This window comes from Clinocottus analis, unplaced genomic scaffold (genome assembly GCF_023055335.1).
Source record: "Clinocottus analis isolate CAN_PGR_092001 unplaced genomic scaffold, fCliAna1.0.p SCAF_2, whole genome shotgun sequence".
In the NCBI taxonomy this organism is placed as follows: Eukaryota; Metazoa; Chordata; class Actinopteri; order Perciformes; family Cottidae; genus Clinocottus; species Clinocottus analis.
In genome coordinates this window covers 20,846,605-20,862,271 of record NW_027175931.1, presented here as the reverse complement: position 1 = coordinate 20,862,271, position 15,667 = coordinate 20,846,605, and the positions used below count along the sequence as shown (strand labels likewise).

The window sequence follows — 15,667 nt, the reverse complement described above, 5'->3', positions numbered from 1 at the left end:
GATGTCACAGCCTTCGGGTGCAATTTCAGGTTCAGTATCTTGCCCAAAGACACTTTGACACGCCGGCTGGAGGAGCCGCGGATCGACCCGTCAATCTTGTGATACGAGGGCGACCCACTCCTGAGCCACAAATGTCCCATAAATGACAGACTATCACCGGCTCTTAGACAAACACATATCTGAAGCAAACATTTCATTATATTGACCATCCTGCCGTCTGTGCCATGCGGGCTCCTGGTGAGTTAATGCACAGTTTATCGCTCTCAGTCAAAGTGAAGCTCCTCACACGCGAGAACAAACTGAAGGCACAGACCCATTTATCAACTCTGAGCATCATAAAAGAAGGCGCTCTAAAGTTCAAAAAGATCTTAGCTCCATAAATTAAACACGAGTGACAAAAACCTTAAATAAAAGGTTCAATATTGGTTTGACAAGATTATTTTATTGGTGTCCCCTTTCAAAAGATATTCCACTCGCTGTGTACAGAGATACACGATAACTATCCATAATAACGATCTGTTATTCACAGCAGTGGTAAAAAAATCTATAAAGAAATAACAAACCATAGCATGACATTTTTTAAGTAAGTACAGAGTATTCATCAAAGCTGCGTAATAAATAACCTTGCAAAGGAAGCACTTACCTCTCTCAGTATTTGGGACTCCTAAATTAACGGTTGGTATTGAAGGATCAGCATAGTCACTGTAGTACTCTAAAAAGAAGGCGTCCTTTTCCCAAGTCTTCTTTATCACTGGAACTAAAGCAAAGGGGAGAAAAATTAAGAGTGTTCACCAAGTTTCACAACCAGCAGACCTCTGTGATTATATTCACAGCTATACGACGCTTTTCTGATGTTTCTGTCCTATTCTTTATTCTATTAAATACAATTGATGCACTAAATCAACTGAACTGTAAAGAAAATATTAATAAAAGAGGAAAATATGTAAAGCATATTGTGCGTATTTAATCCACTAACTGTGTTGAATGATCAATATAACTACGGTACAATAACAGACCTTGGGATTCTGTCTATGACACAGATAGAGTGTGGAGTGTACACAACTTTTGTCATTTGAGGAATTCAAGTTTAATACATTTAAATCATTGCCACTCAATGTTCCATTAGTGCTATCAGTGGTTAAAATCACAGAACCTTTGTAAAGAAGGCCCTCTCTGTAGTTGCAGCAGTTTTATTCCCCGTACAGTTTTCCAGTAGATTTGATTGGGACCTGACTGATGAGATCTGGAGGTTTTCATAATGAGTTTCTGGGTTGTTGAGGCGAGAGTGTATGCGGGCTGAGAAGCACAGAACACCCAGAGATTCACAGCAGCAGCTCAAGGCTGTGTTCAACTCTCATAAATCAACAAAAGTAAATCAGAGTGGTGGATCGAACACTGAAGGAATAAAAGAAAGAAGAACAAAAAGTTGGTCTGACCTTCTCTTTCTCTTATGCTCTGACCTCAACTCATGAAGAAAAGACAATTGCACTCTAAATATCTCAATGTGATTTTATATTGCCACGTATATACTAAAGTACATAATGCAGGTCAGATGTTGGCTGCCTGTCGTACTATAGCGCCAGACAATCAATAGATGCTAGGGATCAGTTTGAAAGCAGACATTAAAACAGGCTGCCAACCCACACATCTCCCAACTTAACAACTGACACGCAACTATTTCAGTACAAATGAGCCATAGAGTACAAAACTATATGATACTATACTATTCAACATGCATGTCACAACCTGCATGTAATGTAGCAGAGGCACAGCACTCTTCAGTTTTATACAGAGGACGTTTGCATTGCATGCAATTTATATTTTCTTGTATTTAATGTTGCATTTGTAGAAGGGAATTACAGTTCTGTCCTTTTTGTTGGTGTTCAAGCAAATATTTGGAAAAGTGTGTTATGTGCGGTTTGTTTTCGGTTCAATGCGACCCAGCAGAACTCTGAACAGACCTTTCTAATTTCAAAATGGATGACAGCACATTTTTATGTCCACATCATTGTTTTTGCACTGCTGTGTATAATCCCTACAGATAAAGAAGAAGACATACTTGGTGACACTGCAAATGAAAAACGAGGCTCCTTCATGTCTTTTGCTTCTTGATCTAAGCTAACCTTTGATACATAAATCTAATATTAATTTCAGCTTGACTACATTTGAAACAGATAATGGCAGCTTGCCATAGGGGATGGTAATTACAGTAATTAATGCAATTACTTTTGAGTGACACTCTTTGAGTGAAGTGTACAATTTGTCTGATCCTTCTTAAATTAATCTGCCATTTCAAAAATTGACTGAACCGACTACATTTTTATCAGGTCAAAAGAGAAGCTGATTCACTGATTGCGTAATATCAAGCAGAGCGTGCAAATAACCGGATTAACATCAGTAAGTGATTTCTCAATATCTGCAGGATTGTCGGGTCGGGGGCATGCAAATAAGCACTGCAAATTATTTGTTAAAGCTTCAATATTATTGAATCCATTCAGACAGAACAGTTAAAAAAAATTAAATGAAAGACGTTATTGTGATGATAAGCTAAAGCTCTCATATAGTCACACATGTCAAAAGCTAAAGCAAATCCAATACGAGCAAACAACAAGACAAAAGCCTTTTGAGAGGCGTCTTTGGCGGATTCGGTGAGAGTGGAGTGTGACTTACCTCTTTCACTGTGAAACTTCCTACACGTTTTCACAGCAACAAATATATCTTCTGCACTTACAGGCTCCCCCTTGGAAGAAAACAGGGACATGAATCAAATACAAATGCTCCCATGAACATGCATTGTATGTGTGTGTGTGTGTGTATATATATATATATATATATATATATATATATATATATATATATATATATATATATATATATATATATATATATATATATATATATAACTAAAAGAGATTCTGTTTTACTTTGTGTGCAGCTGAGCCAAAAAACTGAGTTTTTCAGGCGATATTAAGTGTCTCAGTGATCTGTGGGAGTTGTTATCTTCAAAGTAAAATTAGAATTGGATATTTCTGTAAATGGTCTGAGGTCATCTGGCACAAACTACAGACATCAGGCAGCTGGTAACACGGCAGCGTGGGTAAAAAATTGCTGGACTTTATGCTGAATTAGGTTTACTTTTGCAAAATGTAAAAGCCTCGGGAATAAAAAAGACTCGCAACAGGTAAAGTGAGCAACATATTTAAGATTCTACCCATTGTTGATCATACAGAGCCTCCAGCCTCTCCTCCAGGACCCTCAGACAGACTCTCATTCAAGCATAAGAGGAGCGTGTGCCCTGTAAACAGGCTCTTCTTTTTGTCTGTTTGTCCTCATTTTACAAAAGGACTCAAGTCTGATAGAAATGTGTGCCTCTGTGCTGAATTGCAGAGAGAGCAGCACCAGCACTATAACTTTATTGCCTGAAATATAAAGCGCACGTTTTGCTGCCGCGGCAGCTTTGTTGATTGTCCTCCTTCGCCTCCTTGAATCTGCCTCTTGAGGCTCTTGACTCTTTGTTGACACTGCAGCCAAGTGCCGCTGCGGTCCCTTCTTGGCAATTTGTCTTGCAAGTGTTTTGAACACTGGCCGATTAGGACACGTCCCCCTCTTGTTCGGTCTGAATGAAAACTTCTCCCTGCATACTTAGTGAACCTTTAACCTTCACAGTTCTCTGCTGGCTGCTCAAGTCTTTGTCCTCTTGCCGGTCAAATTAATGCAGTTTTATGAGGATAGTGATTTCCATCAGGAGGTAAAAATGCTTTTCTATAAGTCTGACAATTCAGACAGCGACAAATATGCATCAGGCAACCACATATGCACACGCAGAATGTGATTTGAATCACAAGTGAAAAGATCAGATTGGATTTCTTTTCTGGTAAGAGCGGAGGGAGGAAAACTCGGAATTGGGAAACTTTCTCCTGTAGTTCAGGCATCCCAAAGTTCACTCCTCTCAACCATTCTCAACAAAGCTGCAGTCGAGAAAAAGATCCTTGCACGCATCTGTTCTTCTCAACATTATTGATCGTTCGCGGGTGCTTGTGGGGTCGACAACTGCCGGCTAACGGATGGCTGACCCGTATAATCGGCTCACAGCTAGAGAACACATAACTCTGACATTATATCGAGTGTAATGTGGCAAAGCATGCCGCAATAATACACTGTCACAGTGGTTTCTTTCTTCTTTTTTTTTACAATAAATGCAAATGGACCGACAATCTGATTCAAGTAGAGTGAATTAGTCCTTCACTGAGAGCACTGCCCGTACTCACTTTGTGACCCCATCATTTTGCCTCATGTTTAAATCACCAAATGGTTATATTATACACTTGTGCTTTATTTTAAATTCAACACAAAATATGTGCTCGTGTAAAAGAGTTGTGATGAGCGTACGTGTAAGAGGACTAACAAAAGGGATAAAGAGGATAAAGGAAAGCCGCTCTTCACCAGCTGTGGGCAACATGAATTTGCATTTGATGAAAGAATAAATCTAACAGAAGATGATTAACCAAAAACCTGTTACAACTACTTCTGACGTGAGTATTAGTTGATACCAAGTCAGTGTCGGAGATGGATTAACTTGAACACATTGAGATGAATATCAAAAATACATTTAAAAAAAAAAGACTCAGATATAGTGTATATTATGGGACGATGCTGAGGGAGTGTTTCTCCCTTGGATGACTAAATCAAATTCAGCATGCGAGCAGATCAAAAAGCTCTCCTTGGGGTTAATGCCCGATGATCTGCTGAAGGGTGGACAAAGGCAATCTTGTCCGAGGCCGTACTGCGCGGTGAAATATTGGCGCTGCTCCGATGCGGCCGTGAGCATGCCCGAATATCGTACATCAACCGGCCTCTCGCGGCGAAGCGCCCTCTGCTTTCATGTCGCTTCATCCGGTCCCCTGACCGTCTCCTGGGAATCCCGGACAATCTAATTGATCTGCACACAGAGCAAATGCAGTACTCACACACAGAGGGGGCTCGGTGCTCAGAGTGGTGGCGCAGCGGCGGGTCTGAGGGGAGTCCTCCGGCTCAGTGCACAGCTCGGGGACAGCAGTGAGAGGAGGACCGTTCCCGTTGTCCCAGATGTACAAGGCAACCTGTAATCACACACAGATTGATATTTGACCCGAAGACAAGACGCGCAATTTTTGGGACATCGATGCTTTGTTCTAAGCATAATCAGCTTCATGTTGTTTGGTCTTCTTTTCCTGTAAATACAACATTTTCTCTCGCAGCAATTGGAATATTTAAGATGCCTAACGAAATACATTAGGGGATGCCGGGGAGGGAGAAGTTAAGATAGAGAGCATTAGACCAAAGTAAAATCTAGGATTTAGTTAAACTATTCTGCAGGGGAAGATCCAGACGTTACAGTAAAAGAATATGGAATGAGGACAGTACTATCACTGCTGCCTGAATATTGGCAACTGTCTGAAAGAATAAGCTACGGGAAACTGGAAACTGTGATGTTTTGCTGATTGACAGCCTGGAGCTACGCTACTGACAGTGAACTGGATTGACATTCAGGATTCATGTAATATTTGTCTGTACTTAAGCACACAAGTGATCTTTATTTCTACTTGCATGATGTCACATGTGCGTGTTGTTGACTTGCATTTTGGCGCTTCAAGGCCCAATAATCTGCAAAAATATAACTTAATGACAAAAGTAACATACATTGAATCCATTTAAAAAAATGTCCCATTGCGTCCAGATTCTTTTTACAGAATATACAGTGCCATAATATAATTGAATCATGCCATCTCTAACCAAACCACCTTTTCCAGACTGAGCCTGATAAGTCTGATGCTGTGTTTACTCAACGAAATCCCCATAGATGCCTCCCTGACTGCATTTCAGAGATAAAAATAAGAACCTCAATGCTGCACCGTGACAATTCTCCGAAGTAATACGATTTCACTTCAAGGTTAGATGGATTTCATGCCTCGCTCTTTTCGTGCAAATAGATTACAGTCGGTCTGCGCTGGCTTGAGTGTGAGAAAAAGGCCGCTTGATCATCACTTTCCAACAACAGGTCTGGAGGTAACAGTGTGACTTGTACATTATGTTCTCCTACCTCATGTTTCAGGTCAATGGTGAAGTCAGATTTAAGCGGCTCATCTCTCACTTTGTCTGCAAGCCTAAAATAACAAATCACCGAATTTTAGTTGGAACACGCAGCAAATAGATACATATACACAATACAAACCTCTCAAACGAAGAAGAAGAACCAATTTTACAGACACAAAGACATTTACTGCACTTACTCACCGCACAACCAGAGTGGTGCTTACGGCCCAAGCGGCAGTAAAGTCTGGATATTTAAAGATGGTGGGGTTCTCTGCAAAAGCGTAATGATGAATGATGGTCGACTCCTCGTCGTGGAGAGGCTTACCCAGAAACCACTCCTGGTAATGGAGAAGTACGGCGCAGGATGTTAGTACGAGAGCAGGTTACTTCTCTTTACTTTGAGATGTTACATGTTTTTTTTTACCGTTGACATATCACGCATCTGGCCTCATTTGGGAGTTTTCACGCTGCTATTTGTAACCGCTTTCCTAAATTTGTCACTCGCTGTGAAAATAACGAGGTTTTGTGATCGGAAAAAGATCAAGAGATCCCAGGTATTGTAGCCAGAGATGCTCTAATCACATCGAGTAAAAAATATCTTAAGGAATAAGTGCAAAATTTTGTGAAAATACAAATTGTAAGAGATTTCGTGGGCTTTAAAAGTGCTGGGAGGCTGAGAAGTGTTTTTGTATTGCGTATCCAAACACAGGCTGACCACACTGACCTGTCACACCTGAGAGAGAATTAATCAAATCATAAAACGCATCCGTCGTCTCCGTCTCCTCAGGATAAGGTTGCAGATAGTCACACAATAATGAATGCTCTTGTCCTTTGACAATAAACTCAGCTTTGATCACATCAACAGAGGCTGTCCGCCTCCCTCTGCTCCTCGAGTACGAGAGCATCACAGAACCCATCGACCTTTACTGTGTTTGTCACCGTCTCTGGTTTTGTTTTGTTTATTTCCAAGTTTAATTCGAAGTTCCTCGGCTCTTGTGTTTGGTTTTACTTCCTGTCTTTGTCGTCTCCACGCCTGTCTTCACACCTCTCCGTTTTTGTTCCTGTTGGATTCTTGCATCCGCTTTTGCTATTACAGCTCACTCTGTGTGTACTTTCCCAGCCACCCCCTGAAGTCTATCTACTTCCACCTCGGACTTTCAAGTCATACAACGTGCAGGATGTTAATAGTCCAAGATGGGAATAACAGAAGTTTCCATTCATTGTTGTGTAGAATTGTCCTGAAACTGATCAAAGCAAACGTGTGCATTTTGCTGATAAAAACTTTGTTTTTTCCAGTAGGCTTTAGATCAAAGCCTAATCTTCATCACTGTTGGCCCTGTTTCACTTAAAAGTCTACTCACACTTGTGTTGTGAAAGCTCGTCAACAAGAACAAATAGCACAAAAAAACAACATTAAAATGTGGCCGTTATTTAGATTATTTAAAAGATTCATAAACCTGACAATTTATTGATGCAGAACCCTATTTTGCTTAGTTTGGTTTAGTTACAACCGCAAAGCAAGATTCTCTGACTCTATGTACGTATATAGGACTTGAACCACTGACCCACATATGCAAGACTAATGATTCGATAAGCGGAGAGACAGAGTTTAGATCAGGACTACAGTAGAGAACAGAGCGGCGTGTCTGACATGTCACGATGCGAGATGGCAGAGCTCAGCGCCGCTCAGCAGCTGCAGCGAAGCTGGAGCCAAACTGATTCTGTATCTCTTAATTGTGCCGATGATCAACTGAGCCGGCGCTCGGAGTGAGGGGCGTTGGTCTCGCCGATGAATTTGGAGAAACAGAGAGACGGAGCTGCAAAGACAGGCAGAGAGAGCTGGAGTTTTAGAGAGAATATTGTATACTTACTTCCTCCTTGTTAAATTTTGCGAGGACTTGAACCAGCTTAGTCATCTTCACATGCGTTTCCTCCTCGAGAAATACGATCCATGAGGAGTTTTTTCCGAAGGAGTGCGACAGGCTGAAAAAAACAACAACAAAAATATCAAAAGAGTTAAATAATAAAACCAGAATATATGCAACGTTGCCTTGCACAGGCAAAATCTACACAAAGCAGTTTTTGTTATTTCAGTCCAGTCTAAGGAGCTATCTAACTGAGGCTCCTGACCCAGTCAGATCAAGGCAGCCACACAGCTCTCCCTCGAGGGCAGAAAGACAAAAAAACTTCAAAAGCACACAGACTTCTTTCAGCGAGGGCTGCTCTGTAATTATTTGTGGTGCTTCTGGTGATATATGTCCTAAATCTTCATGATGGAGGAAGAAAACAGATCCGGATGTTATTCTACATCTCCCACAAAACAAATTATTGAGGACGTATCGGGGTTTTCAGGGTTTTTAAGCAGGCGCAAGCATGTAGACGACTGTAACTAATGTCATTATCATGCTGTTCAAAGCACTAGATTGCTTCAGCGAGAAGCTTATTGTTGCAGTTGTAGACACATTACGAAGGCGTTTATTATAATGTGAGGCAATCTATCACAGTTATTGTGTCGGTAATAGGTTCTCGGCAAGTCGCAGCCTCCCAAAGTGGCGAGCAAACGCTCCTCAAAACCACAATCTAACCTCCAAAATCTAAGACACAACGTATCTGACATTTTGTCCTCATTGGGAACCCTAAAATCTTTGGTTATTGGCATGCTTATTGACTCCCGAACATTCAGGGATACTTACGAAGGCAGCAGAGGAAGGATACTCCAATGTCCTTCGTCATCTGATAAACTGTGAGAAAGCAAAACCACTGGTGGTTTCTGAAAGAAAAACCACAAAAACAGAGATAGTTGTGTTTGTTAACTGGGCAACAGCTACACAAAGCCTTATGACAGTTAAAGCAGCTTTTTCTCAAACAAAGGACCCGAGGGTGCTCTGGTGTTCAGGATGTCTTTAGACAGGCATGGTCAAGATTTCAGCTTTGGCATTGACCTTCCGTCTCTTCCTTAAAAATGAGTCTTTGTTTAATCCCATTTAATGCAAATCACACAATTAAACTCCTCATCAAAGCCAACGATGTTGCATTCCAGCCTGAATTGTTTCACATTTGTAAAAATATATTTTTCTCCCACTCGGCGCAATTATATATACACGTCTTATAATCCTGTCTGTAAGAAATGAAAGTCCATTCGCAGAAACTCGACCGTTAAAACTTAATTCAGCTGTCGTTTAATCTCGGTGAACATCATGTCATGCCGTTATTTTTGTTAATGTTACATTATCACGGCATGGTAATGCAATTTGAACAATCTGCACTGCTTGACCTCACACATTATTGTGTAATGCATTGTGTAAAACTGCACAGTTGCAAGTCATCCACAAAATCCCATGAAAAGACCAAAACCAACAACCACTCCAAGCACTGATTGCGTTGCCAAAGTCTGACGTGCCACAGCTCTTCATTGTTGTCGCTAATGCACTGACATTTTCCTTCATTATCATGAATCTGGCCATCTTGCAATCCTACATTAAATCAATGGGAAGGTGCCAGGAAACTACTTAACTATTCCACTTGGCAGCAACAACGATACATGTTTACATATATAAACATCCTTTCATGAATGACAGTGAACCTGCAATTATTCATTGTCCATTGCCAGTGATAGAAGGCGCTATCTTTTTTTCCCCCCCCTTTCCAGTCGGCACAACACACACTAGATAAGGAACTGCCTTTCGTGGAATAGCTGTGAACTTCCCTCACATGTAGGAAATACTTTAAAGTGTCAGGGACATCCAATGTGTCTTATCTCAGAGACTCTTTTCCTGAACATTTGACCACCCAAACCTCTTAACGTGAGACAGGATAAGGTCAGTTCTCATGCGGAGATTAAGAATAACCCTTGCTACCGTATTTTGAAAAGTCTGATTTTAAAAGTAGCACATGGTATGAAGTTAGCTCAGAGTACCATCAGTAGCATAATTGTTCCTGCTTTGCCTCCAGGCCGATGTCCCAGAACACAATGATGAAGCTGATCAGTCTTTTTGTTGGGATACACTGTGACACACCACACAAAGTAAGATGAGCAATGGTTGCACCAGACACTCATTTCCACTAAAGTCCATTTTTAGATTTATTTATGTAGCCAAATAGCATAAATCACACATTTACCTAACTGTCATTCCCAGCATCTGACCAATCAGGCTTTATTGGGTTCATATTGTGTAGTCTGACTTTGGTTTTTCTTAAATGTTTGGATCCTTCCATGTGAGTGTTTGACAATGAGAAAATGTAAAATATTTATAATCTTTTTTTTCTTCAGAAAATAAAGCTATAACAAAGTGGCACTGTCCCTTAAAACCCACTCTGCCTTCTGGGTAGCTCCTGCTTGCCCTGACATGAAGCAATAAGCTGTAAGACATAAGAAAGAAGATATTAATGGAAATAAGCAGAGGATTTTTCAGGATGTGGACAGTGCACACAATCATGTCCACGTAAGAGCAATCGGTTTCAGACAAATTTTCTGCGATGAAGACGGCGAGTAGAAGGTGTGCGAGTAGTGTCTGAGAGACCCCATGTTTCACTCTGTGAGGAATACAAAGCAGCAGAGCGTAAAACCCCGTGGTTCATTCCTGCGCGGTCCACTCATCGGGCATGAAGTCAGGGGGAAAATTCTCCTGTGAGCCATTCTGTCTAACGGCAGTCTGTTTGTTCAGGGTCTGGGTCTGACACTGTTTACCTTATTAAACCCCGTTAGCCTGTTAGCTCTCATCGACGATGAGCTTTTGACGAAAGCTTGTGGCATGACGCCGCCTACCTGCTTTTATTAAACTTCTCTCTCCTTGACGTTCACGTCATCGCAGTTGTACAACAAGAGCAAAAAGGTCATTATGCAACTAATAAGGCGATCAAAAAAACAAAGCTTTTGCGTCAGAGAACAACTGACATTCCTGTTAGAAAGGGAGCGTTCAATAAGAAGAAACGGACACTTTGGTGGTAACTGTGTGCACGCCGCAGACTCCTCAACAGATAAGAACCGGGCCGCATGTGGACATGCTCGCACCGAATAGAACACTGATTGCTTGGTGACTTGGGAGAAGATAGGGGTCACTGAGGCCTGGTTGTAATGGAGGGAGAGGGAGCTATGCTTTCATCCATAGGAAGGGCTGGAGGGCAGACTGGAGATACCCACCTGTCAAAAGCCCTTCAGTGATGGAACGCAGTCAAAAATGACATCGACAATGTCAACGAGGGACTGAAGAACAGGGATGCATATGAAAATATTTTCATCCCAGTGGCACCGTAGATGCAGATAATAGGGGATGCTTGAGAAATCTTGTGGACTTGTGTACAAGGTCTCTGAGTTTAATCTCATTCTGTCGTACGATGCGGACGTGAACATCGACTAAACGACACAAACACTGTACAAATGTAATGTGAATTCCTCCCAGAAGACACACTGTCAAAATGGAGGAAAATGGGAGAAGCACATCCACATAGAATACACAAGTTCCTGTCTGTGTAAATCTGTGGATATCACAAAACCTTCCACAGTCAGAGGAGGATGAAAACAGCTTGGAGATAGAAAAACAGATAGTACATGTGTTTCCTGTCTCGGCGGTGCAGTTATCAGGTCATAAATCTTCAACTTATATTGATATCGGCCAGAAATTGCAGAGATTCAGTGAAGTAAGTCAGCCTCGAATCATTTATGATGCTTTAAATAAGAGTTTTTTGTAATTATAATGCTTTTCACCAAAGAGCAGCTTCTTTTATTTCAGTGACCTACAGAAAAGAAAGTCAAAATGTGACTAAATGACAAGAGTTTTAACTAGAAATCAAAGGTTATTTCAGTTCTCTAAAGACTCCACTGTCTTTCTGATTTTAAGATATTTACAAGGCAATGGTTTTGCATTAAATGGCAATGCACCACACGATACTGCACATCCAACACGTTCAACAGCTACAAACTAAGCTAATCTCTTGTATTATTGCTTTGACCTTTTTCCTGCAGTATCCCACCAACTAAGACTGTTGTGTGTATGTGTGCGTGTGTGTCTCCAACGTGGGAGTAAAGTGGTAGATGGCGAATTGGAGAGTTTACATTTGATCTACGGTGTATACTCTAATGTGACTCAAGCTTTTTGCTTTTGCTTTACATTTTTGCTGCATTTTGCATGACAGTATATGCCATAATTTTGTTTTCATGGGGGCTGATATTTACTCATTTTAGTGTTTTAAAGCTACTTTGCTGTCGGTTTTAAATATACAGGAATATATAAAAGACTTTATGGTAAAGTGTTGTGTTCAGTTGGGTCATGGTCAAAGGAGCAAGCCCACGTTTGGTGTGTCCATCCTTCCATCCCTCTTTTGTATTTGCTCTTTTCAACTTGGTATTCCATTTGGCTTTTTTTAAGCCAATATTTTTACGTTCTGTGTCATTTCAATTCCATTTAATTATCTTCTATAAAGACCTTCCTCCTATTGAAATCACTTTTTTTTTTAAAAAACATTTTCTCTGATAAGAAAAATAAATAGTAATAATAATATTTTTGCAAAGACCGTGATGGAGGTACATGTCTGAGTGCATCTCCAGTGTGCCCACCTGAGGCGAAAGGTATTTTCATTCCGACTAATTCCGATCACAAATCTTTGTGTATATCTCTTTGAAAAGCTGTCAAGCCTTTTCCTGCCTCTTTGAGAAGTGGCTGATTAAAATTCTCCCTGGACTTAGTTTGTGTAATTGCATGCAACAGAAACTAAAGCTCCAGACATCTCTGAGATCCTAAATGCAAACACAACCCGATGTGGTATTCATACAGTCTGTCTCTTCTCCTAAACTTTGATGTCCGTTAGTGTAACTGAATCTGTTCATGATAAATACCATACACCGGCACAGACTGATGCCACTAGTCATTACGGGAAACATGAAACCATATTTTCAAATTGTGAAGAAAATTCCCTTAAAAAAATTCAAATAATAAATGTATTTTTCACTTTGTATTGTTCGTGGTGAAGTAAAGGATTCCAGTGCTGTTTCAGACAAAAGGAGCATGATATTTCTATGGCGTGGAATAATAATAAACCACAAACATTAAACAGAGAAATAATGACTCGATGTGATTATTTATATATATTTTTCAGTTTGGTACAGTCAGGCAGTAGTGAAGATGAAAGGTGTGTGACATCCAGCAGTAGTGGAGACTGAGACAACAACAACAACATCAAATGCAAGAGCACAGAAGAATAAACCCAAATAGGAGATCTAAATTAGTCTCTTGCTACAGCAAACACGGCGAGCTCCTCCTTCCTCTAATTTACTGTAACATTGTCATTAGTGATGCTGCATTCACTACTTAACCAAACGAAATATGACTCGTGTATTTCACCCCATTTCATTTGGCTCTGAAGACATTTAATGAACAGAATTAAATTGGCATTTTGTCCTGTAAATGTGCTCTGTGTCTTCCTCTGACATGATGCTGATGCGTTTTCCTGACATTTCACAAATTGCACGAAATACTGAGCTCACGTCCCGAGAGAAAATATAGGTTTGTTTTCCTGCAGCTTTTGCGGAATATTTGAATTCTAACCAGCAATTACAATATTCATTCAAATGAAAACAAGCCTTTGGATGTTCATCACTTCTCATTAAAAATGTACCTACCAGAGAAAAGTGATATATCATGAATAATATCTATCATTCAACATGTATTATTATCAGCATAGGGTCCTAAATGAATGTATGTATGAAGTGAAATGATATATTTACTTTCTCCCAATTTAATCTCCAATCAATGAAATGCTACAGCTTGCAACAACAACAGCTCATATTCAGACGCCACTTTTGCTGCTGGTGATGATCGTCATTCTTCCTCTTGTGTTAGCATCTCTTGTGTTAGCTTCCTGTTAGCATCTCTTGTGTGAACAGCTCGGTTTTGACTCTTTATACCTGGGAATGGATCATTTTTGGAGAAAACATGATTCATAAAAGGCTCTATGAAACAAGAAGGATGACAGTACTCTAGCGGAAGAAAACATTTTCCAATTGTTCCACAATTCTCTACATTCCCGTTTTCTACAGCACACATGCTTCTTGTATTCCTCCAGCAAGTTATTCAGGTCCCGTAAATATGCTGTGATGGCACCGTGGATAGTGGGAACATAGTCCGTTGCGCTGATGCCAGTGTGAGTGTTCACTCGAGCCTCATGGATCAGCATCTGGACGTGGAAGGCGGCTCCGTTAACCCAGATCTTGAACCCACGGCTCGTCATCCGTCCGTCACGGAGCAGGTAGTTTCTGATGTCGTTGAGATGGTTGCTCGGCTGCATTTCCAGTCTCTGTATTTCCATCTGTAACACTCGCTCCTTGTTCATGTGCATTTTGTGGCGCTTCACATACGGCGACACTGTGTCCCGGATACCTGAGGCTTTCTCTTCGACCAAACACTCGGTCGAACATGCCGTATGAAACACCAGGTGTTCCAGTTACGCTATTAATGAAGACCTCTATGATCATGGAAATCATCAATGCTCCGAGTCCAACAGCATTTGGGGTTAAAGTTTTCAAACCACAAGATTACAACCTGTGGACGTCGTCTGGCAACTTGTTGACCAGACCATTAGAGAAACTCTGCAGCGCAGCGTTGGAGTCGATACCAGAATACATCAGCAGAGATTAATCCATGCCGACGTCTGGTAAGAGGCAGGGCTGCTCTGTAGCAGCTTCATAAAGCTGAAGTGCAAAGCTGTCATACTCTTGTCGGTATCCACAGGAGATTCCAGAGCCCATGTTTTCCTCTCAATCTTTGAAGCCCACACAAAGTTTAAATGCAACACAGCCAACAGGCTGAATACCAGGTAATCAAATCAGAAAGCAATGAAGTTAAATCCAGTCAGCTCCCTCATATATAACCAGGACGACAGCAAATGGTTAAGCGCATGTGTTGACTTTTCTCTCATGTCCCAGTGTGTCCAAGGTTTAGAGACAAAGCTAATGTTTAACTCAACAAAAAACAGAGAACATGTAAATATATTTTGTATTAACATTTAGTGTCATCACACCTTTTGTCTCAAAGACAAGTCAAAAATAAAACATAAGACAAGATGAGCATCAGTATCTTCTCTCCATCTATCCAAAACTATTAGATTTTTTTTTTATTTGTCCAAGATATTTTTTATAAGATAAGTTGAATTATTTCAATTGTATGTGTACAGCTCAAAATCACAGATAACAAAATAGTCAAGCCATATGACATGCATTATGAGATGATCATTAGAATAGTAATAACAGTAGTGACACTAAGCTCCCTCAAACATAACCAGGTTTACAACACCAGCAAGCATGAGTGGAAGGTATCTTGAATCTTACCTCTGCCAGACTATGTGCCTGCTTCAGTAAGTCTGCTCTCCGCCTTTCTGCCTGCCTCACATGGAAGGAGTTGCTTTGACTCTGGATGACGAACACTATCTCCCGCAGGTCTGGAGGAACACAAAGCACGGACATGTGACACGCTGTGAAAAAAAGATCATGGCAATCGATAACCTTATGAGTGCAAGTTAAAAGCTAAATAACTGAGGTGGTTTTTGCTCATCTCCTTTATTGGCCTGCTGATAATAACCAGCGCACCAAGAGCTTAATTGGCTT

At 40.7% G+C, this 15,667-nt stretch overlaps 1 protein-coding gene across 1 annotated transcript in view; it reads right to left on the bottom strand.

Moving 5' to 3' along the window:
- b3glcta (beta 3-glucosyltransferase a) overlaps positions 1 to 15,667 on the bottom strand; it is a 55,084-nt gene that overhangs the window by 8,823 nt on the left and 30,594 nt on the right. Inside the window, exons 4-11 of the mRNA XM_068585797.1 lie at positions 15,392 to 15,501; positions 8,766 to 8,842; positions 7,944 to 8,055; positions 6,274 to 6,410; positions 6,080 to 6,143; positions 4,968 to 5,099; positions 2,671 to 2,740; positions 644 to 757 (exon numbers count right to left, since the gene is read on the bottom strand). Coding sequence (XP_068441898.1) covers positions 644 to 757; positions 2,671 to 2,740; positions 4,968 to 5,099; positions 6,080 to 6,143; positions 6,274 to 6,410; positions 7,944 to 8,055; positions 8,766 to 8,842; positions 15,392 to 15,501 — 816 coding nt within the window. The remainder of the gene's footprint in view (positions 1 to 643; positions 758 to 2,670; positions 2,741 to 4,967; positions 5,100 to 6,079; positions 6,144 to 6,273; positions 6,411 to 7,943; positions 8,056 to 8,765; positions 8,843 to 15,391; positions 15,502 to 15,667) is intronic.